Raw genomic sequence first — 22,794 nt, 5'->3', positions numbered from 1 at the left:
TCAAAAAATAAAGTTAAAATAGCGTTCAACATTCGACAGTGTGCTCATGCCGACATGTCCTCAGTTAGCGCTGTTAGCTCAGAGCTGCACGTTTGCTACAATTTGCTGATTTTTTTTTTGTCTCGATAAGAAAAGTGTGTTCTTGTTTACAAGCATCATAATTGTTTACTTTTTGCTTCCCTCGATGTATTGCTCAGTTTTAGTTTGTGTTACAGAAATAACCAGATAGCATTATGCTAACACTCTGATTATCCCTCATGGGCGTGGCCTGTCCAGCTGTCTTTAAATTACAGTCATATGTCAGTAGGCAGAATGTACATTTTTAAACTGTACTTTAATGTTGTAATAATGTTGAGATAAAAGCGCATCCGAGAAATCGACTGCAGCCAGTCATTTGGGTTTGTTGTTTCAATACATCACAGCTAATTAGTATAAAATAAGAAAAGACCTCACTTTGAACACGGACAGTTTCAGTGAGTGATCAGCTTTCTCGATACTCGCTAGCTAGCTGTGTTAGCATATCAGATTAGCTAGTTTAGTTAAATTAAATCAAATTTCAGTTGTAGCAGAGCAGATCTATTTTTGTAATTTAATTGTAAAGCAGTGAAAATGTCCGATACTAAAAAACCTCAGATGTTCTCTGAAGAAAACGACAAAATATTTTTGATTCTGTTCATGCTGAAGAATAGCACTTCAGTAAACGCTGATGTTCACAGATAGTGTATAAGGAGGGGGGAGGGGCAGCAGATTGAATGGTGGGGGCAATTACTTTTGTCTTGTACGCCCCTTACAGTGACGGATTCACTAATACTCACTATGTTCCCTATCTCAGGCCTTAAATATTTATATTTAGGTCTTTGGTAGTTCTTCAGCTGACACCAGAACTTCCATCACATGGTGTGTTCATGATGGAAGCCTACAGTGATGTGTGTGTGTGTGTGTGTGTGTGTGTGTGTGTGTGTGTGTGTGTGTGTGTGTGTGTGTGTGAGAGAGAGAGTTATCAGAAAGTTGAGGTTGGTCAGGTATGAAACAAAATGTCTTGGTCGTGAAGATTTGTGAAAGTTCTTGTGGTTCTTGGTCACTGCACCCCGACCAGCTCAGTGATGGGTGGAGCAAACACCATGAGCTCCTGGTACCTGTGGAAGAAGAGCTGAAGGCGAGAGAGATAGCCGTCCTCCTGATACGGCAACGCCTTCGCCTTCAGGTACCGTGACACGATTGGCTTCACCTGCACACACACACACACACACACACACACACACACACACACACACACACACACACACACACAGGTTAGTGGAAAACCCAAAACACAAACACACCAATCATGTGGTGTTCTTGGCGAATGTTAAACCCAGTGCTGGAACGTGTTCACCTTGAGGCACATGTTGTCGGACAGTGAAGGGAACAGGTGATGCTCCACGTGGCAGTTGATGAGCGAGTGGCCGAAGGTCCAATCCAACAGTGGGTTCCGCGGCAGGTTTAACACACCGTGGCTCATCTGGTAGATACGCTTGGGCCGACGATTCGGAGAAAACATCGGCAACCCAATGTGCTGTGAGAACAACCACAGTGGATCAGCTGACCAGTTAAATCATCATACATGAAGAAGAAGAAGAAGAAGAAGAAGAAGAAGAAGAAGAAGAAGAAGAAGCAGAAGAAGGAGAAGAAATCTCAACAGTATGAAGAACTATGACTCCAAATCAGTGATGTCATTGTGGTCACCAAACAACAAATCTGATATTCTCCAAATGCAACACACTAAACTGCTGCCAATTCTGAGGGAACTTCTGCCAGGCTTTGCTACCCCACGTCTAAACACCTGGACATGTTCCTGGTTCCTGTTGTCCTCCAGCTCCACCCTGAAGGCTCCTCTTTCTTACATAACCAAATGTGGTCCAAATACGGCGTAAATAAACTTGTCCACACTTTCATTTTCATCAAGCTGGACCTCCTTCTTCAGTGGTCTCCTTCAATCTCCTTAAAGACCTTCTGCGAAAAGGTTAACCAGAACATGACCACATCAGGAACTAAATACATCTCCAACATGCTGGAGGACCTGCAGGTCTATTAGATTAACAGGTTCTGGTCAGTTGGTAGCCTTCAGAATCAAAACCAACACACAATGAGGCAGGTTCATATATTTAACGTTGATTATCTTAGGACTGGTGTGTGTGTGTGTGTGTGTGTGTGTGTGTGTGTGTGTGTGTGTGTGTGTGTGTGTGCATATTGGACTTTGTGGTGTTTTTCTTGAAAAAATCTCCCCTGGTTAATGAAGAGTCTGTTCTGTTCTGATTTTTATTCTGTAGGAAAATGTTCTCTGCCTTCAAAGAGCTCCAAAGAGTCACAAATATTTTCAAGCATCAGCACAAACGGACACAAATCCCACAGCGGATCAGAACACACTGAGCGTTAAGTCTCATGCTGGGAAAAAAATCAGGCGTGAATTGTTCTTTTCTTCTCTCCTGTTACGGTTCTTAATGAACCAGAGCCAAGGTTAAACCTCCAGCGTGAACGAGTGAGAGCCAGAGAGAACAAAACGGCTTTGAAAGAGAGAGAGGAAAGAAAGAAAGAGAGAGAGAGAGAGAGAGAGAGAGAGAGAGAGAGAGAGAGAGAGAGAGGGAGGGAGGGAGGGAGGGAGAGAGGGAAGGGTGAATGATGGTGGAAAACAAAACACAATTCTGTATTTCTGAAAATGATGCAAATTTATGATTATTAGTTAAAACCCCAAAGTGCTTTATGAAGAAATCAGACAAAGAAACATGAATAAATAATAACGTTACTAAACAACTCGTAAAATGATATTTTATTTGGATAATAATTGTGTTTGCAGATGATGTTTATGGCTGTGCATGCTCACTGTCAGAATTCCGTACACGTTGGGATTAGATCTCACTTCATCCACATGGAATGTTAATGAGAATAATTAGAATTATATTAGAGTATATATAATCATGAGAAATATTAGAATAATAAATTTCACAAAGGAATGCGAAAATTAAAAAGACTTTTATTTTTTATTAAACAGCCTTTACTTCCTGTTTCTCTGACAAAAAACACTGAGATGTGAAAGTCACGATTACACCGAGCTGTTGTGTATTGCGCTGGCATTTTTAAACAACGTTCTTTTTTTGCCTTGTGGGCGGAGCCTTTCTCTGTGAAACGTGATCACAGCGGGAGTCTGATCACGGTCCGATCACAGTTACACGTGTTAATATGTGCTGTTTAAATGTACTGAAACACGATCCCATCATGATCAGATCACTGATAATGCTCACTAATGCCAAGGTCAAAGTCAAGGTCAAAGTCAAAGTCAAGGTCAAGTTTATGTGCATGCTGTGGACGGCAACGCCGGACTAAACCACAACACACCAACAAAACGCTCCCGAAAGGAACCAGTACACTCTCAGGTTCCTGAAACATTCCTGGATGGTGAATGGTTCTAGATTTATTAAGTGGTTCTAACCTAAAGCACTGCGCGTGTGTGTGTGTGTGTGTGTGTGTGTGTGTGTGTGTGTGTGTGTGTGTGTGTGTCTCACCTGGAAGATGTTGACATGGATGTAGGGGATGGAGAACATGTTTCTGCTCAGCAGCATCACCAGCAGCGCTGAGCTACACTCCAAGCCCGATACACACCGCAGCAGTGCGTAGTGGGAACACACACCTACACACACACACACCACCGTACGCATCGCTGTGCACAACGGCTGGCCTTTCAGCTGCCCTACAACACACACACACAGCTTTTATACACACATCCTGAGCCAGGTTGGCTAGCTAACATTAGCTTAACTGTTATATATGTAACTGAAAATAGTAGCCAAGATCGCTAGCAAGCTAACTAAGCTAACATCAGTTAAACTGTTTATATTATACTTTAAACCAGAATAAGTTTAAAGTAGAGAGATTAAATCATATCTTATTATCCAATCACAAACTGTATAAGAACATCACAAGCCGTCTCTCCTTTTTTCTTTGCTTTCTTTGGGTTGATGTATTTTGCCAATAACGTTCACAAAATATGAGTTTAAAAGAAAAATCCTAATGTTACGTTTCTTGTTAAAAATGTGGTTACTGCTTTAATTATGTGGTGAAATCGGCTCACATTAACTAGCCTTAATGGGCTAAACTGGGTTTACATGAAATTACATAAAAACATAGCTACACTTAGCTGGTTGAACAACTTATAGCTAGCTGTATTTATATTATAAGCAGTTTAGCTGATGTTAGCTAGCTTGCTAAGCTGTTACACAGTCAAATAGTTCGTGATATATATCAATAGAGAGATGCAGAATCAGCAATATTTTATAGCTAACCTAGCATTATCTATCTTGCTAGAAACTCAGACTACTGATCTGATTTACACAATAGTTTACAGAATGTTAGCTAAGCTATCAATACGTAAACTAACAACGAAGTGGAAAACTACTACATAGTTCATATAAAAACCAGCGCATTATGCTAAACAATATACAGTCAAGTTTGTGATAGGCTAATCAAATTTGACATAAGCCACGCCCCTTTTGTCTGTGCTCACCCATAGCTACTACAGGAGTGATGATGGGCACAGCAAGCGGGGCGATGAACAGATAAACACTTCGGGGCAGAAATGGAACCTTCCATGTGCTCGAGTCTCCGAGTCCGATCACGTTGGTGTGAGCGTGGTGCATCTTAATGTGTGCTTTCACACCCGCATTCGCTGTGAATGCTCCACACACCTGAAACATACAACGCTAACAGCTAACAGAACCTCATACTGCAGGATAGCTAATCGAGCTGTGTAATGCTAGCTCTTCATTTTCATTATATACGGTATGCTAACTATCATGCTAGCTAAATTCATGTTTTTAGACAATTTATTGGTAATCCTCCAAAGTAATACTAGCTAGCATAATACAACATGACCTAACAAAGTATGGTGTGTGTGTGTGTGTGTGTGTGCACGCACACCTGAGCTGACTAAATTTTCATAGAAAAATATATTCAAATGAGACACATGTGCAGACAGAGTGCCTCTTTTTCTCACTCTGAATGACCCTGTGAATTTACCGCAATAATACAGAAACTGAAAATCATGACGTTTATTGATAAACATGAAATGAAAGAAGAAAATAAATAAATCTGTGAAAAGAAAGATGGGAAGTGAGAACAATATCTCATCTCATCTCATCTCATTATCTCTAGCCGCTTTATCCTGTTCTACAGGGTCGTGGGCAAGCTGGAGCCTATCCCAGCTGACTACGGGCGAAAGGCGGGGTTCACCCTGGACAAGTCGCCAGGTCATCACAGGGCTGACACATAGACACAGACAACCATTCACACTCACATTCACACCTACGCTCAATTTAGAGTCACCAGTTAACCTAACCTGCATGTCTTTGGACTGTGGGGGAAACCGGAGCACCCGGAGGAAACCCACGCGGACACGGGGAGAACATGCAAACTCCACACAGAAAGGCCCTCGCCGGCCACGGGGCTCGAACCCGGACCTTCTTGCTGTGAGGCGACAGCGCTAACCACTACACCACTGTGCCGTGAGAACAATATGGGTGAAAAATATTTCATGTACGCTCAGAACAAACAACAGTGTAGAAACTGATGTACACTCGAGTTCTTTCAAACTCTGTACAGGTTTACTGACTACACAGCTTGATCAATAACTACCTAGCATGCTAACTAGTTAGTTTGTTAACTGACTAACTGTCTTGCTTGCTAACGTGAGTTTGTCTGCTGAACTGCACATATTTAATCTGCGATGTTCCATAAGCTTTCTCAGAACTGTTTTGATTGTGGTGGTTAAAAATTATATAAATTATACAATTCAATACAAATAAAACATTAAGCTAAATAATCAAGCTACACCTTGCCTCTCAGTGTAACACTAGCTCATTACATTCCTCACTTTCATTAAAGTCTTAGAGCATGCAATCGAAGTATAAAGCTAGCTAGCTCTTTGGCTATACTCTGCTGTAACACTAGCTAACAGGCTCTATGGTATTTCTTGCCTTATTTTATTTATTGCTGTTAGCTAGTTGTAATGCTGGCTACATTACAGGTGAATAACAACATAACATTTTTAAAAAGGCTAGTAATTTTGCCATATTTCTAGTTTGCTGATGAAATGTAACTTAGGCTCCACCCTTTTTGGCAGTACTGAGACAACAAGAGTGTCTCACCTCGATGAAGAAGACGGCCCAGAACTGTCCCCAGGCAGTGGACTCGCTCAGAGCTCCATGACTGGCCAGGTGAGTTCCCTTCACCGTGATCACAGCATGAGCCACGCCCATCAGAATCAAGCCCAACAGGAAGTAACACACTTGAGACGAGGACAAGAGCAAGAAAGCTGAGAGAGAGACAGAAAGACAGACAGAGGTAAGATATGCTTCATCATTTACTACTAATAATAATAATAATAATGTTAAATTTATATAGCGCCTTTCTCAATACCCAAGCTTGCTTCACAATTATAAGGAAAGGGAGGGGGGAAAAGTCCACCAAATCAAGGCTAGGATGTCATTCCAGTGGTGTAGCAGCCACAGTCCCACCAAAAGGTGCAGGAAAACAAGTCCCACACCACCTGCACAGCCACCGCGACACCGCCGGGCAACACCGCCCGGAACACTGCGCCACGGATCCACAAAGCGAGCACAGAAGCACCGCCACGCAGAGCGCCGGTATGTCCCAGACCGCCTGCACAGCCGCCATGACGCCACTGAGCAACATCGCTTGGAACACCATGTCAAGCACTAAAGCACTGCTGCACAGAGCGCTGGACAACCATGATGTTAAAATGAGCAACAAGCTCGCTACAGTCCATAGCAATAAATATGTGCATTGTCCCGCCCCAAATATATAAGGGGAGGAGCATTACTTAAACAACAAGAAGTTGCAGGAGAAATCTTTTAAAAGACGAAAGTTGTTTCAAAACACCACCCCCAGACCCTGGTTTATGAAACATCTGTGTGTAAAAATACATACAAACTAGATATCACTTGGTAAAATATATAAACTGATTTACTCACAGCGTCTCAGGAGGATTGTGCCAGAGGGACCTTCTACGATTAAAAATGAAATTCAGTACATTCTTGACCTGAGAGCAAACCTCCACACATTGAGCTAGCGAAGCCAGGAGAATTTGCTACAGGTGCAAGAGCATCAAGCCTGTCTGTATAATAGGGGGCTCGGTTACAGGAAATTTAACAGGGAGACAAAATGTGAAATGTCTGTGAGCTTCAAGAGATTTATAGTTTCCGAGCTGTTCACAGGTATATGCACTTACACCACAAACAAGATACTGTACAGTGGTGCTTGAAAGTTTGTGAACCCTTTAGAATGTTCTATATTTCTGCATAAATATGACCTAAAACATCATCAGATTTTCACACAAGTCCTAAAAGTAGATAAAGAGAACCCAGTTAAACAAATGAGACAAAAATATTATACTTGCTCATTTATTTATTGAGAAAAATGATCCAGTATTGCATATCTGTGAGTGGCAAAAGTATGTGAACCTCTAGGATTAGCAGTTAATTTGAAGGTGAAATTAGAGTCAGGTGTTTTCAATCAATGGGATGACAATCAGGTGTGAGTGGGCACCCTGTTTTATTTAAAGAACAGGGATCTATCAAAGTCTGATCTTCACAACACATGTTTGTGGAAGTGTATCATGGCACGAACAAAGGAGATTTCTGAGGACCTCAGAAAAAGCGTTGTTGATGCTCATCAGGCTGGAAAAGGTTACAAAACCATCTCTAAAGAGTTTGGACTCCACCAATCCACAGTCAGACAGATTGTGTACAAATGGAGGAAATTCAAGACCATTGTTACCCTCCCCAGGAGTGGTCGACCAACAAAGATCACTCCGAGAGCAAGGCGTATAATAGTTGGCGAGGTCACAAAGGACCCCAGGGTAACTTCTAAGCAACTGAAGGCCTCTCTCACATTGGCTAATATTAATGTTCATGAGTCCACCATCAGGAGAACACTGAACAACAATGGTGTGCATGGCAGGTTTGCAAGGAGAAAGCCACTGCTCTCCAAAAAGAACATTGCTGCTCATCTGCAGTTTGCTAAATATCACGTGGACAAGCCAGAAGGCAATTGGAAAAATTTTTGTGGACGAATGAGACCAAAATAGAACTTTTTGGTTTAAATGAGAAGCGTTATGTTTGGAGAAAGGAAAAGACTGCATTCCAGCATAAGAACCTTATCCCATCTGTGAAACATGGTGGTGGTAGTATCATGGTTTGGGCCTGTTTTGCTGCATCTGGGCCAGGATGGCTTGCCATCACTGATGGAACAATGAATTCTGAATTATACCAGCAAATTCTAAAGGAAAATGTCAGGACATCTGTCCATGAACTGAATCTCAAGAGAAGGTGGGTCATGCAGTAAGGCAACGACCCTAAGCACACAAGTCGTTCTACCAAAGAATGGTTAAAGAAGAATAAAGTTAATGTTTTGGAATGGCCAAGTCAAAGTCCTGACCTTAATCTAATCAAAATGTTGTGGAAGGACCTGAAGCAAACAGTTCACGTGAGGAAACCCACCAACATCCCAGAGTTGAAGCTGTTCTGTACGGAGGAACGGGCTAAAATTCCTCCAAGCCGGTGTGCAGGACTGATCAACAGTTACCGCAAACGTTTAGTTGCAGTTATTGCTGCACAAGGGGGTCACACCAGATACTGAAAGCACAGGTTCACATACTTTTGCCACTCACAGATATGAAATATTGGATCATTTTCCTCAATAAATAAATGACCAAGTATAAATTTTTGTCTCATTTGTTTAACTGGGTTCTCTTTATCTACTTTTAGGACTTGTGTGAAAATCTGATGATGTTTTAGGTCATATTTATGCAGAAATATAGAAAATTCTAAAGGGTTCACAAACTTTCAAGCACCACTGTAGTTGGTGAGATCTGGGTGTGAGGTTTGAGGCAGCCATGTGGGGTCAGCACTCCAACCTTTTGTGGTCAGCTCATATGGATCAGTGTTGTTAAAAGAGGACAATTTATCAAAATAATGGCTTCTCCACCTCAACTCCATTCTAAGGAAATATATCTGGAATGGGAAACGTGCTAGGATTAGGCTGTCCACTATGCAACGCTCTAGGCAGGATGGAGGTTTATCTTTTCCTGACTTTAAAGTTTATGCCCAAGCATTTGTGTTGCGCCCCATATCAGTCTGGTTTAATTCAAATAAAAATGTGGCATGGAGAGCTATTGAAGAGTCAGTGGTCACCCCCTATAATTTAAGAGATTTGGTTTTTTGCAATGTTCCTACTCGGCAATGCGCCCTTCATTTTGGTCCAATCATAACCCATTTGTTATCCACTTGGAAGGCTGTAGAAAGACAAACAGGATCTATATCAAAATGGCATCATCACTTTCCACTTTTTAATAATAATGGGTTTCTATCTGGGAGTACCCCATTTAGATCTTCTCAATGGGCAGAGTGCAACATCACAACTCTTGGAGACCTGTATGATGACAAAGGCTTGAGAACGTTTCAGGACCTGAAGTCGAAATACAATATACCGGCCTCTACTTTCTACTTATACTTACGCATCAGATCAGCTCTTAATGCTCTTGGTGTTCCTCTTGACACAAAATTACCAGTGCATAGTATTCGCAATGTTATATAGTTCAATGACTTCATCCCTTCTTCTGCTTCATCTATTTACTCCTTTCTGATGAAGAAGCTATACAAGCCTCTTGGAGTGGTAGCAGTTTGGTCAAAAGATTTAGAATGTGACCTGAAAGATACCTTTTCTGATCAGACATGGGAGACAATCATTATGTCATCTAAGAATCCTAATCATCAAATGATTCATTGGAAACTAGCACACAGAGTATATTTAACACCACTTAAAAAAGCGATTTCATATGCGTCTCACTACTTCACCTAATTGTACTTTGTGTTCAGATGGAAAAACTGGAACGTTTTTACATTTCTTTTGGGAATGCTCAGCACTGGTACCTTTCTGGCAATGGCTATCTGTTGATATTTCAACTCTGATAGACACAGATTATTATAACTCCAAAATATTTTTTCTAAATGATTATTCCAACCTCTCACTGACGCTTTTCCAGAGCAGCCTACTTTTACCTGCTTTTACCGCAGCCAAAAAACTGTTAGTCAGCCGATGGAACCCCCCACATGTTATGTGTAGACGTCTATGGGCTCTAAGTTTACTTGATATTATATCTATGGAACTCTCAACAGCCCGTATACATGGTGCCAGATCGCAAACTCTAATGAGGTGGAACAGTGCTTTTGATGAGGTCAAAACCTTTATTTCTGATACTCATGTCTAAGGTGCTGTGTACAGTTGCTCTGTAACTTTTTTCCCTTTCTCTTCTTTTTTTTAAATTTATTTACTTTTTTGCTGGAAAATATGTTGTTTCGTTTCTATACACTTGTATACCATTATTTCATTATTATCTCTAGCCGCTTTATCCTTCTACAGGGTCACAGGCAAGCTGGAGCCTATCCCAGCTGACTACGGGCGAAAGGCGGGGTACACCCTGGACAAGTCGCCAGGTCATCACAGGGCTGACACATAGACACAGACAACCATTCACACCTACGGTCAATTTAGAGTCACCAGTTAACCTAACCTGCATGTCTTTGGACTGTGGGGGAAACCGGAGCACCCAGAGGAAACCCACGCGGACACGGGGAGAACATGCAAACTCAGCACAGAAAGGCCCTCGCCGGCCATGGGGCTCGAACCCGGACCTTCTTGCTGTGAGGTGACAGCGCTAACCACTACACCACCGTGCCGCCACTTGTATACCAATGTACTTTAAATGTTTATATAACATGTAAGATTACAGATGCTCACCACTGGGTTGGGGTGGGGGGTGGGTGGGTGTGAAGTGTTATACCTCTGTATTTGTGTTGATTATGAATATGTGCATTATTATAAAATAAAAAACAATTGGTCACAAATAATAATGGCTCCTGTCATCCTTGCTGAGTTTGGCTTGGTATGGGATCTTCTCACTTTGCTTCTGTTTCACCAGTTGTACTGCTTTCACTGATATCAAAGAGTATAAGAGTAAAATTATAAAAGTTATTTGCTGTTACTTTCACTTTACCAATACTTCCAGAATGGCTCCTCGTTGACATCGACACGTGACTGGCAAAGACCCTTACCCACTATCTCTGCAAAGTTCTATTCTCTATACCTGCTCTCTCTGAAGGTTGTGTCCTCTACACCTACTTTCTCTGCAAGGTTCTAGTCTCTATACCTGCTCCCTGTGCAAGGTTCTATTCTCTATACCCACTCTCTCTGCAAGGTTCTAGTCTCTATACCCTCTCTCTCTGCAAGGTTCTAGTCTCTATACCCACTCTCTCTGCAAGGTTCTAGTCTCTATACCCACTCTCTCTGCAAGGTTCTATCCTCTATACCCTCTCTCTGCAAGGTCATATCCTCTATACCCGCTCTCTCTGAAGATTGTATCCTCTATACCCTCTCTCTTTGCAAGGTTCTAGTCTCTATACCCACTCTCTCTGCAAGGTTCTATCCTCTATACCCTCTCTCTGCATGGTCATATCCTCTATACCCACTCTCTCTGCAAGGTCATATCCTCTATACCCGCTCTCTCTGAAGATTGTATCCTCTATACCCACTCTCTCTGCAAGGTTCTATTCTCTATACCCACTCTCTCTGCAAGGTCAGATCTCCTATACCCACTCTCTCAGCAAGGTCAGATCTCCTATACCCACTCTCTCTGCAAGGTCAGATCTCCTATACCCACTCTCTCTGCAAGGTCAGATCTCCTATACCCACTCTCTCTGCAAGGTCAGATCTCCTATACCTGCTCTATCTGCAAGGTTCTATCCTCTATACCCACTCTCTCAGCAAGGTCATATCCTCTTTACCTGCTCTTTCTGAAGGTTGTATCCAAAATACCTGCTGTCTCTGAAGGTTCTATTCTCTATACCCACCCTCTCTGCAAGGTTCTATTCTCTATACCCACCCTCTCTGCAAGGTTCTAGTCTCTATACCTACTCTCTCTGCAAAGTTATATCCTCTATACCCACTTTCTCTGCAAAGTAATATCCTGTATATACCCACTCTCTCTGAAGATTGTATCCTCTATACTTGTTCTCTCTGCAAGGTCATATCCTCAATACCCACTCTCTCGGCAAGGTCATATCCTCTATACCCACTCTCTGAAGGTTGCATCCTCTATACTTGCTCCCTCTGCAAGGTTCTATTCTCGATACCCGCTCTCTCAGCAAGGTCATATCCTCTATACCCACGATCTCTGCAAGGTCAGATCTCCTATACCCACTTTCTCTGCAAAATAATATCCTGTATATACCCACTCTCTCTGAAGATTGTATCCTCTATACCCTCTCTCTCTGAAGGTTGTATGCTCTATACCCACTCTCTCTGCAAGGTTCTATTCTCTATACCCACTCTCTCTGCAAGGTCAGATCTCCTATACCCACTCTCTCAGCAAGGTCAGATCTCCTATACCCACTCTCTCTGCAAGGTCAGATCTCCTATACCCACTCTCTCTGCAAGGTCAGATCTCCTATACCTGCTATCTCTGCAAGGTTCTATCCTCTATACCCACTCTCTCAGCAAGGTCATATCCTCTATACCCACTCTCTGAAGATTGTATCCTCTATACCCTCTCTCTCTGAAGGTTGTATGCTCTATACCCACTCTCTCTGCAAGGTTCTATTCTCTATACCCACCCTCTCTGCAAGGTTCTAGTCTCTATACCTACTCTCTCTGCAAAGTTATATCCTCTATACCCACTTTCTCTGCAAAGTAATATCCTGTATATACCCACTCTCTCTGAAGATTGTATCCTCTATACTTGTTCTCTCTGCAAGGTCATATCCTCAATACCCACTCTCTCGGCAAGGTCATATCCTCTATACCCACTCTCTGAAGGTTGCATCCTCTATACTTGCTCCCTCTGCAAGGTTCTATTCTCGATACCCGCTCTCTCAGCAAGGTCATATCCTCTATACCCATGATCTCTGCAAGGTCAGATCTCCTATACCCACTTTCTCTGCAAAATAATATCCTGTATATACCCACTCTCTCTGAAGATTGTATCCTCTATACCCTCTCTCTCTGAAGGTTGTATCCTCTATACCCACTCTCTCTGCAAGGTCGTATCCTCTATACACACTCTTTCTATGAGGTCATACTTGCTATACTTGCTTGTTCAGTTCCTTGTCATTTGAAGACTGGACTACTGCAAATCTCCCGACAGGTCTGTGCCTACAAGCCAATTTGGGTCCTGAAACTGATACAGAATGCAACTGAACATTTCTCTACGTTCTCCCACACCACATTATTGTTATGGTCCCTCAACTGGCTGTAATTGTCCACATCACATTTAAAACAATGACTCTCACCTTTGAAGCCAAAAATGGGTCAGTGCTGGCCTATGTCCCTTAAAGCACTTATCACAGAAAGAAAAACACTGCATTACAGTAAAGGTTTACAAAAAGAAAAACACTGCAATCCAGTATAAGAACCTTATCCCATCTGAGAGACATGGTGGTAGTAGTATGATAGGTTGGGCCTGTTTTGGTACATTTGGACCAGGATAGCTTGCCATCATTGATGGAACAATGAATTCTTAATTATTACAGTGAATTCTAAAGGAAAATGTCAGGACGTCTGTCTGTGAACTGAATCTCAAGAGGAACTGGGTCATGCAGCGAGACAGTGACCCGAAACACACAAATCATTCTACCAAAGCTGGTTAATGAGGAATAAAGTTAATGTTTGGAATGGCCAAGTCAAAGTCCTGACCTTAATTCAAGAGAGAACTTGTGTGAGCAGTTCATGTGAGGAAACACACCAACATCCCATAGCTGAAGCTGCTTTGTACAGAGGAACGGGATAAAACTCCTCCAAGCTGATGTTCAGGATCTGATCCACAGTTACAGCAAACATTTAGCTGCAGTTATTACTGTACAAGGGGGCCACAACAGATACGGAAAGCCAAGCTTGATGTACTTTTGCTACTCACTGATCTGTGACATTGGATCGTTTTTCTCAATAAATAAATAAATTATCACCCTCTCGGAACCACAAATCCCTATCTTCCATCAGGTTTCTCATCTCATCTCATCTCATTATCTCTAGCTGCTTTATCCTTCTACAGGGTCGCAGGCAAGCTGGAGCCTATCCCAGCTGACTACGGGCGAAAGGTGGGGTACACCCTGGACAAGTCGCCAGGTCATCACAGGGCTGACACATAGACACAGACAACCATTCACACTCACATTCACACCTACGCTCAATTTAGAGTCACTAGTTAACCTAACCTGCATGTCTTTGGACTGTGGGGGAAACCGGAGCACCCGGAGGAAACCCACGCGGACACGGGGAGAACATGCAAACTCCACACAGAAAGGCCCTCGCCGGCCATGGGGCTCGAACCCGGACCTTCTTGCTGTGAGGCGACAGCGCTAACCACTACACCACTGTGCCGCCCCCCATCAGGTTTCTCCTGTTCATATTTGTATCTTCTTGGAGCTGATTAATGTAGTTTTTTCTTGGTCTGCCACGACTTCTCCTTCTATGAGTCGACTCCCACAGCACCAGTTTGTGAACTACTTCATCCGTTTTTCTCCTGTCTATCCTTCAGCCTCGACCAGCTTGACCCGCACAACCCTTTGCCACACCTCTCTATGAGCCATTACATTTGGCAGGTCATTCGCATCGATTCCAGTATCCTTCGATATAGACGCAAGGAAGGTGAGTATTCTTGACCTTACTGGTTGGTGACTCAGGCTCCACAACAGGCGGAGAGATATCGGTTCCTCCCTAGCACGGAAGCAGTGCCTGGCAAAGAGCACTCTTCTTTGTTTAAGTCTTAGGTAGGCAGGTGGTAAGTCCCAATAAACTTCCTCTAGGGTAGTGTGAGCGGACCAGTGGATATTTCAGATGCGATGTAGTAGGTTAGTATAGGTTCCATCTAGTTGCTGCTGTTGTTTGACTGTCAGCGTCCAGGTCTTGGCTCCATAAAGGAGGATGGGCTCTACGACAGATCTGAACAGGTCAATTTTCAGATTGTTATCCAGGCTAGAGCGTCATATCTTGTCAAGGGCATTACAGGCTTTCCAGGCCAGAGCTTTACAGATCTTAAAGTTTTTCTCCAACAGTGACCTGCAAGTCTCAATCTCCGCTTGTGGATGGTTTCACTAAGAGGTGGTAGATCTTTGTATAATGCATCATTTGTGAGTTTTTGCCACCATGATACATTTAGAACAATTCTGAGCATTTTTGTGTAAGTCCCATTGAACATTCTCTCAAGAGCGTCTGTTCATGTCCAGCATCTGGCTCCATAGCAGTATGCTCTCTACTGCTGCTCTGAAGAAGTTGATTTTCACCAATTGACTCAGACTGGACTTCCATATCAATGGCAGTTTATTCATGGCTGCCCATGGTAGTGCAATTCTTACATCAATGTTTTTACTCGAGCTGCTAATCCAAGACCCCCAGGTACTTGAAGTTTTCCACACAGTTCAAATGTCTCATGTCTTTAACTGGGTTCTCTTTATCTACTTTTAGGATTTGTGTGAGAATCTGATGATGTTTTAGGTCGAATTTATGCAGAAATACACGAAATTCTACAGGGTTCACAAACTTTCTATGGAATCAATTTTATGCCAAAATGTTCATACAATACTTTTGAAATATCAAACAAAGACGACAAATCAAAATACAAAAAGACAAAAAAAAAAGTCATTTTTTTTAGACTGGCAAACAAATTATTCGTGTAATCGTGCAAAATATCAGTCTATTACTCTTCAGAAACCTTTTATTTTTGTTCCGCGTCTTTCTCAGTTTTGTTTGATGTAATTTATTTTGGTTGCGATTCCAGCTTTCTCGTTTGCGCTCCCTGACTTTTTGCTTGCAGTTTTGGCACAAACTTGACGTGTGGGTGGGCTGTCCAGGAATGCATTCCCATTGGCTAACTTGTGTTTGACTGACAGCTACGCTCAGCCATTCCCTACTCGGATTCTGGCGGACTGTTTGACGAGTGACCGATCCATTGACGGTAAACAAGGATCGAGTGGACTTCAGTGGCGACTATGATATTGAATTTACACTTTGTTGAATTAATTCAATATCATAGTCGCCACTGAAGTCCACTCGATCCTTGTTTACCGTCAATGGATCGGCCACTCGTCAAACAGTCCACCAGAATCCGAGTAGGAAATGGCTGCAACAGTCTCTGGGGGAATCGCTGAGCGTAGCTGTCAGTCAAACACAAGTTACCCAATGGGAATGCATTCCTGTACAGCCCACCCACACGTCAAGTTTGTGCCAAAACTGCAAGCAAAAAGTCAGGGAGCGCAAACGAGAGAGCTGGAATCGCAACCAAAATAAATTACGTCAAACAAAACCGAGAAAGACGCGGAACAAAAATAAAAGGTTTCTGAAGAGTAATAGACTGATATTTTGCACGATTACACGAATAATTTGTTTGCCAGTCTAAAAAAATTTACTTTTTTTTGTTTTTTTGTATTTTAATTTGTCGTCTTTGTTTGATATTTCAAAAGTATTGTATGAACATTTTGGCACAAAATTGATTCCATAACTTTCAGGCACCACTATAAATTTATTAGCACTAATGAATAATTCTGACAGAATGGAAAACTAAATGAAGCATTGAAGAGCTCCATCATCGTGTGTACCGTACTGTATTAATACTTATATGGATGTGAGAAGTAAAATATTAACCCAATACCTTTCCTCGTCCTACATGGGACATTTCAGAGAACGTTCCTCTGAGTAGCACACACTCCACTGCCTTTAGGAGTAAAAGAAAATTGAAAATATTTTACTCTCACATCTGCAAGCACTCAAGACTGCATTTCCCACAATGCACAGCGGCCTACAAACATGAACATGACCACCTTGCACTACAGCACGACAGCACACACCTCACTGTTCAGTCCTCTGAATTGTGATTATGCACATGTTCACGATCACAGCTCACAGCACTAAAGTGACTCACGGTTCACACCGTCGCTGCTCAGTGCTGTTCTATATGACGTTACTCAGCCTTCGCAGTTTTCAGAACGCTATCTGGTTTGACTTTGTGTTGTGGACTTTGCCTCTGATATTCTGATTGTACTGTACTGTACCTCGCCTCAACACAGCCTGCTTTTGGACTTTGCTTCTCATTTCAGATCTGTTTACCAGTGAGCTCTGAATAAACACTCTGTTCTGCTTTTCCAGACGCCTGTCACCTGCTTACCGTACCTGACATTTACATCAACCTTTGATCGTCACTAATTATAAACAGGGGAACATCTGACCTCAGGGTCTCAAATTTACAAGTAAATTATTTTTATATATCCTGCGCATCAAAAGTGGTAAAATTATTTTAGTTTGTGTTTTTGTTTAAATTATATGCTATTTTAAACACTCCAAAAATAAAACAGATTGAAAATCTAACCAAGGAACATGTATCAGTGAATAAAGAAATCTTTATTGACATGAAAAGGGACAATAAATCTAGTCATGTCTAATTAGATTAAATTAAATACTGTGTTATCGGAAAAGTCCAAAATCTTCCTCAGCCGAACCTGTGATATGTCACCGTTCCCTAAATCGACTAGTTTAGTCGGGGATAATCCACTAACATGCTTTAATGCACATGTTAGTGTGATTCAGATGTGCTGATAATATACAATACGATTCCTGAAACGTCTAATTCTTTAAAAATGCATCACAACTGCTGTGTTCTGCTGCAGCTCTACTGCGCTGCTGGTACACTGTCTGAAAATAAAGTACATTATTCTCTCCACATTCACTGGATATGAGCAATCGTGCGCTCTGATTGGCTACTCTACTACTAGGATATCAGCTCATATACCATGAGGAGAGAAAAACAAAATGGCGGAGCGTTTTGCCGAACCAACCGAGGATGAAATAAAAACTCTATTCAAAAACAAAACCTTAAAAAATACAAAAAATAAGCAACAAAATATGGAATGAAAGTATTTGATGGTAAGAACGAATCATTTTTTATTTTTCATGAATTATTATTATCACATTTTTCGCAAATTGCTCCTGTCATTTCACCAGTTTGTTTACATTCTAAGCGGAAATTATTTTGTCGGACGTTCTGTATAAAGTTTTTATTCATCAAATTTGCAAAAAAATAACTAAAAATGCTCTGTTTCTCAGAATCTAGTGAATGTGGATCGAATAAAACAACTATTCCACTCAATCTTGGTGCTACACGCCTCATCGCCGATCAGCTCATGTACGACTCGATTTCGTGGAATAGCTGTTCAGTATTGTACCTTTAGGGGTACAAGAAAGATAGATAGATAGATAGATAGATAGATAGATAGATAGATAGATAGATAGATAGATAGATAGATAGATAGATAGATAGAAATTTATTGATCCCTTTCGGCGGGTTCCCTCAGGGAAATTAAAATTCCAGCAGCATCATTACAGGATAAACAGAAAATAGAAAATAAAGAAAACTTCTCAATAAATTAAGTATTAACATATGCAAATATAAAAAATAAAATATGAAAAAAAGGCCAGCAGGAGAGATATTGCACATTATATTGCACATTGTCCAGTATTGCTTATTGTCAGGCTAGGCTACTGCTCCTTCCCGTCCTCTGTCCTCCTGTTCCCCCTCCTCCCCCCCAGAGAGGAGTTGTTCAGTCTGATGGCGTGAGGGACAAAGGAGTTTTTGAGTCTGTTTGTCCTGCACTTGGGAAGGAGCATTCTGTCACTGAACAGGCTCCTCTGGTTGCTGATGACGGTGTGCAGAGGGTGACTGGCATCGTCCATGATGTTCAATAGTTTGTCTATAGTCCTCTTCTCTGCCAGCATCACTAGAGAGTACAGCTTCATGCCAACCACAGAGTCGGACCACCTGATCAGTTTGTCCAGCCTGGATGTGTCCTTCTTGGATGTGCTGCCCCCCCCAGTACACCACGGTGTAAAACAGGACACTGGCGACCACAGACTGATAGAACATCCACAGGAGTTTCCTGCAGATGTTAAAGGACCGCAGCCTCCTAAGGAAGTATAGCCTGCTCTGTCCCTTCCTGTACAGGTGGTTGGTGTTACAAGTCCAGTCCAGCTTCCTGTCCAGCCACAGCCCGAGGTACTTGTAGGAATCCACAGCCTCCACCTCCACTCCCTCGATCAGAACTGGTCGTGACCTTGGTCTGGACCTCCCAAAGTCAATGACCAGCTCCTTGGTGTTCGAGGTGTTGACCTGCAGATGGTTCCTGTTGCACCACACAGCAAAGTCCCTCACCAGGCTCCTATACTCCTCCTCTCTGTCGTCACTGATACACCCAACGATGGCTGTGTCATCGGCAAACTTCTGAATGTGACACAGCTCCGAGTTGTAGCAGAAGTCCGCGGTGTACAGGGTGAAGAGAAGAGGGGCCAGCACCGTGCCCTGGGGTGCTCCGGTGCTGCTGATCACAGTGTCAGACGTGATGTCCTTCAGCCTGACGTACTGCGGCCTGTCAGTGAGGTAGCTGGAGATCCAGGTGACCGGGCAGGGGTCCACTCGCATCCTGTTCAGTTTGTCCTAAAGCATAAGGGGCTGGATGGTGTTGAAGGCACTCGAGAAGTCCAAAAATACCCCTTTTCCACCAAATCAGTTCCAGGGCTGGTTCGGAGCCAGTGCTGGTGCTGGTTCACAACTCGTTCAACTTGCGAGCCAGCTGAGAACCAGTTTGCTTTTCCATCGCTCGCGGTGCTAATAGAAGACACGTCATTATGTCACTGTATACATCAGTTATGTCGTTGTATACGTCATTACGTCGCTGTATGGATCCTTTTCACGTGACGTCACGACAAACGCGGCCGCCATTTTGGACGTGTACTACCAGTAGTTTACCACAGCCAACATTGAGGAACGGCAGCAAAGAAAGTTTTTACTTTCAGCAAGACTTCCATCATGCCACTATATTGTTGTGCACCTGGATGTAGTAACCATCAACAAACAAGGCAAGGTTTATCATTTTATCGGATCCCGACGGAGAAGATGGATAGCGGCCATTAACAGATTGTCAGCCCTCGGCATACCAACGTTTGTGTAGTGACCACTTTGTTGGAGGTAAGACGAATAAAATTAGCCAGAAAAGGCATTACATTGCTGTTAACATTCTGTGGCGGCGAGTGTGTAACCAAATAGGCTAAAATAACCCATTGTAACCTCTTTGTTCTTCTGTAGTAGCTATTGTTGACTAGCTAATGTCAACAACATCATAGCTGGTATGTTACTGTAGCAATGTTTATGTTCAGTCATTTGGATGACTGTTAAAACCTTTCAGTCTCAAGTTTTTCCTTTACTGTATTTACTAGTTTACTGTAATTATGATCCGGCAGCTATTTACACCGGATCCAGTGTAAATAGCTCCCGGAGCCAACGTCCGAGGTTCCGGAGCGCGCTCTGGCTTGCTCCCCCTCAAATTAAGCAGCGCTCGCCGGCTTGCTCTCCCTCAAATTAAGCAGCGCGCGCCGGCTTGCTCCGGAGCAAGCCAGAGCGCGCTCCGTAACCTCGGCCGGAGCACTCCGGGAGCAAGCTGGAGCGCCCTCCGGAACCTCGGCCGGAGCACTCCGGGAGCAAGCCGGAGTGCGCTCCGTAACCTCGGCCGGAGCACTCCGGGAGCAAGCCGGAGCGCCCTCCGGAACCTCGGCCGGAGCACTCTGGGAGCAAGCCGGAGCGCGCTCCATAACCTCGGCCGGAGCACTCCGGGAGCAAGCCGGAGCGCCCTCCGGAACCTCGGCCGGAGCACTCCGGGAGCAAGCCGGAGCGCCCTCCGGAACCTCGGCCGGAGCACTCCGGGAGCAAGCCGGAGCGCGCTCCGGAACCTCGGCCGGAGCACTCCGGGAGCAAGCCGGAGCGGCCTCCGGAACCTCGGCCGGAGCACTCCGGGAGCAAGCCGGAGCACCCTCCGGAACCTCGGCCGGAGCACTCCGGGAGCAAGCCGGAGCGCGCTCCATAACCTCGGCCGGAGCACTCCGGGAGCAAGCCGGAGCACCCTCCGGAACCTCGGCCGGAGCACTCCGGGAGCAAGCCGGAGCGCCCTCCGGAACCTCGGCCGGAGCACTCCGGGAGCAAGCCGGAGCGCGCTCCGGAACCTCGGACGTTGGCGTGTATGTGTATGGCGATGGGTTTTTAACGACATAGGTATACAGATCATGTGGGCCGAAGTCAGGTAAAGACGAGGGCTTCGTGTACTTCCGTACGTCAGTGAACAATCCTGGTGGAAGCAGGTAAACGTCGTTCTCTAAGCCTGCTAACCTCAATTTTTGCAAATACCTCTCCCTCTGCTCGCCCTGTAAATGCCCTACGTCGCTGGATAGTGAAGGTGTTTTCTGCATCTCGCTCCTTTTTCTTTTATGTTTTTCATTTGTCGCCTTCCTCGCATTCAAACTGATTCGAGCCGAAGTCCACCACATGTCCAAAATGGTGGTCGCGTTTACGAAGGTCACGTGACTGAAAAGGGTCCATACGTCAGTTATGTCGCTACATTTGCATAAACCTTGGTGTGAATATCGAAGCAAAAACAACGTGGAAGAAGCAGCAGCAACAACAACAACAACAACAATAATAATAATAATGGATGACTTCGCGTTTGTACAGCTGCTGCTTCTCGTTGCTTAAAAATGGCGATCTTTCGCGGTCTTGTTATTGTTGTCGGTCTTAACAACTCCGCCCCCCCGCTGACATAAGCGGTTCTTTCCTCTGGCCCAGCAGAGAGTTGGTGCTAGCCTGGAACCGGTTTTTCTGGCCCCAGAGCCAGTTCTTTGTCAGTGGAAACAGAAAACCCGGTTCCAAACTAAGCACTGGCCCCGAACCAGCCCTGGAACTGCTTTGGTGGAAAAGGGGCAAAAGAGGATCCTCACTGTGCCATTTCCCTTATCCATATGCGAGTGGGCTCGGTGTAGCAGGTAGAGGATGGCGTCTTCCACACCAACACCTGCCTGGTACGCAAACTGCAGACAGTCCTGGGTGTGTTGCACCTGGGATCTGAGAAGGCTGAGGAAGAGCCGCTCCAACGTCTTCATCAGATGTGAAGTGAGTGCCACCGGTGCTTATCTGTACCCTTTATATACTTATTGGGAGCATATATGTACCTTTTTGGCCCTAAAAAGGTACATATAGTTACCTTGAGGTCCAATAATGAGCCTTTGAGGGTACATTAGTGCAGATTGGACCTTGGGGAATAGAAATGGACTCCTACTGTACCCGTTTCTAACAGTGTATTTAGGAACGATTGAGAGGCTCCACAGTTTGCCTTTGCTGTTAAAAATGGTTCGAGTAAATAGAGTTGACATCTCTCTCTCTCTCTCTCTCTCTCTCACACTCCCTCTGAACCTCTAGCATTCCACCAGACACACCATCTCTTATAGTAGACGAAAATCCTCCATCGAGACTCTTCTCTGTCCTGCCCCCAGGTGGAGGACTGAACTTCTCTGAGACGTCCGAACAGCTGAGTCACTGACTGAAGAGCTTCACCGCTGTCCCTGTGACCTTGCACTTGAATTAGCACTTTATTTATTTATTTATTGACTATTTAATAAAATCCTTGTGTTGTGTTTGCTGTTAATTCTTTACTCCCCAGCAGGGTTGTCAGACTGATGGTGTTCTAATCCCTCACCCAGTGACCCAGTCTGAGGGTGTGCTTTCTCAGATCAGGAGTCTGTCTGGGATGTAAATGCAGATGTAAATGTAACGTGTCTCATCGGGGGAAATCAGGTGGGATTTATTCTCTGACCGTGTTGGTGAATGAG

At 43.7% G+C, this 22,794-nt stretch overlaps 1 protein-coding gene across 1 annotated transcript in view; it reads right to left on the bottom strand.

Annotated features, from left to right (window-relative positions):
• The window catches only part of fads6 (fatty acid desaturase 6), a 23,444-nt gene continuing 650 nt past the window's right edge, over positions 1–22,794 (bottom strand). The window contains exons 2-6 of the mRNA XM_060938702.1: positions 6,177–6,343; positions 4,538–4,718; positions 3,540–3,724; positions 1,376–1,555; positions 1–1,228 (exon numbers count right to left, since the gene is read on the bottom strand). Of these exons, the coding sequence (XP_060794685.1) occupies positions 1,079–1,228; positions 1,376–1,555; positions 3,540–3,724; positions 4,538–4,718; positions 6,177–6,343 (863 nt within the window). The 3' untranslated portion in view covers positions 1–1,078. The remainder of the gene's footprint in view (positions 1,229–1,375; positions 1,556–3,539; positions 3,725–4,537; positions 4,719–6,176; positions 6,344–22,794) is intronic.

This window comes from Neoarius graeffei, chromosome 14 (genome assembly GCF_027579695.1).
Source record: "Neoarius graeffei isolate fNeoGra1 chromosome 14, fNeoGra1.pri, whole genome shotgun sequence".
In the NCBI taxonomy this organism is placed as follows: domain Eukaryota; kingdom Metazoa; phylum Chordata; class Actinopteri; order Siluriformes; family Ariidae; genus Neoarius; species Neoarius graeffei.
The sequence above is the reverse complement of the archived record's forward strand: the minus strand, read 5'-3'. Positions and strand labels throughout refer to the sequence as shown.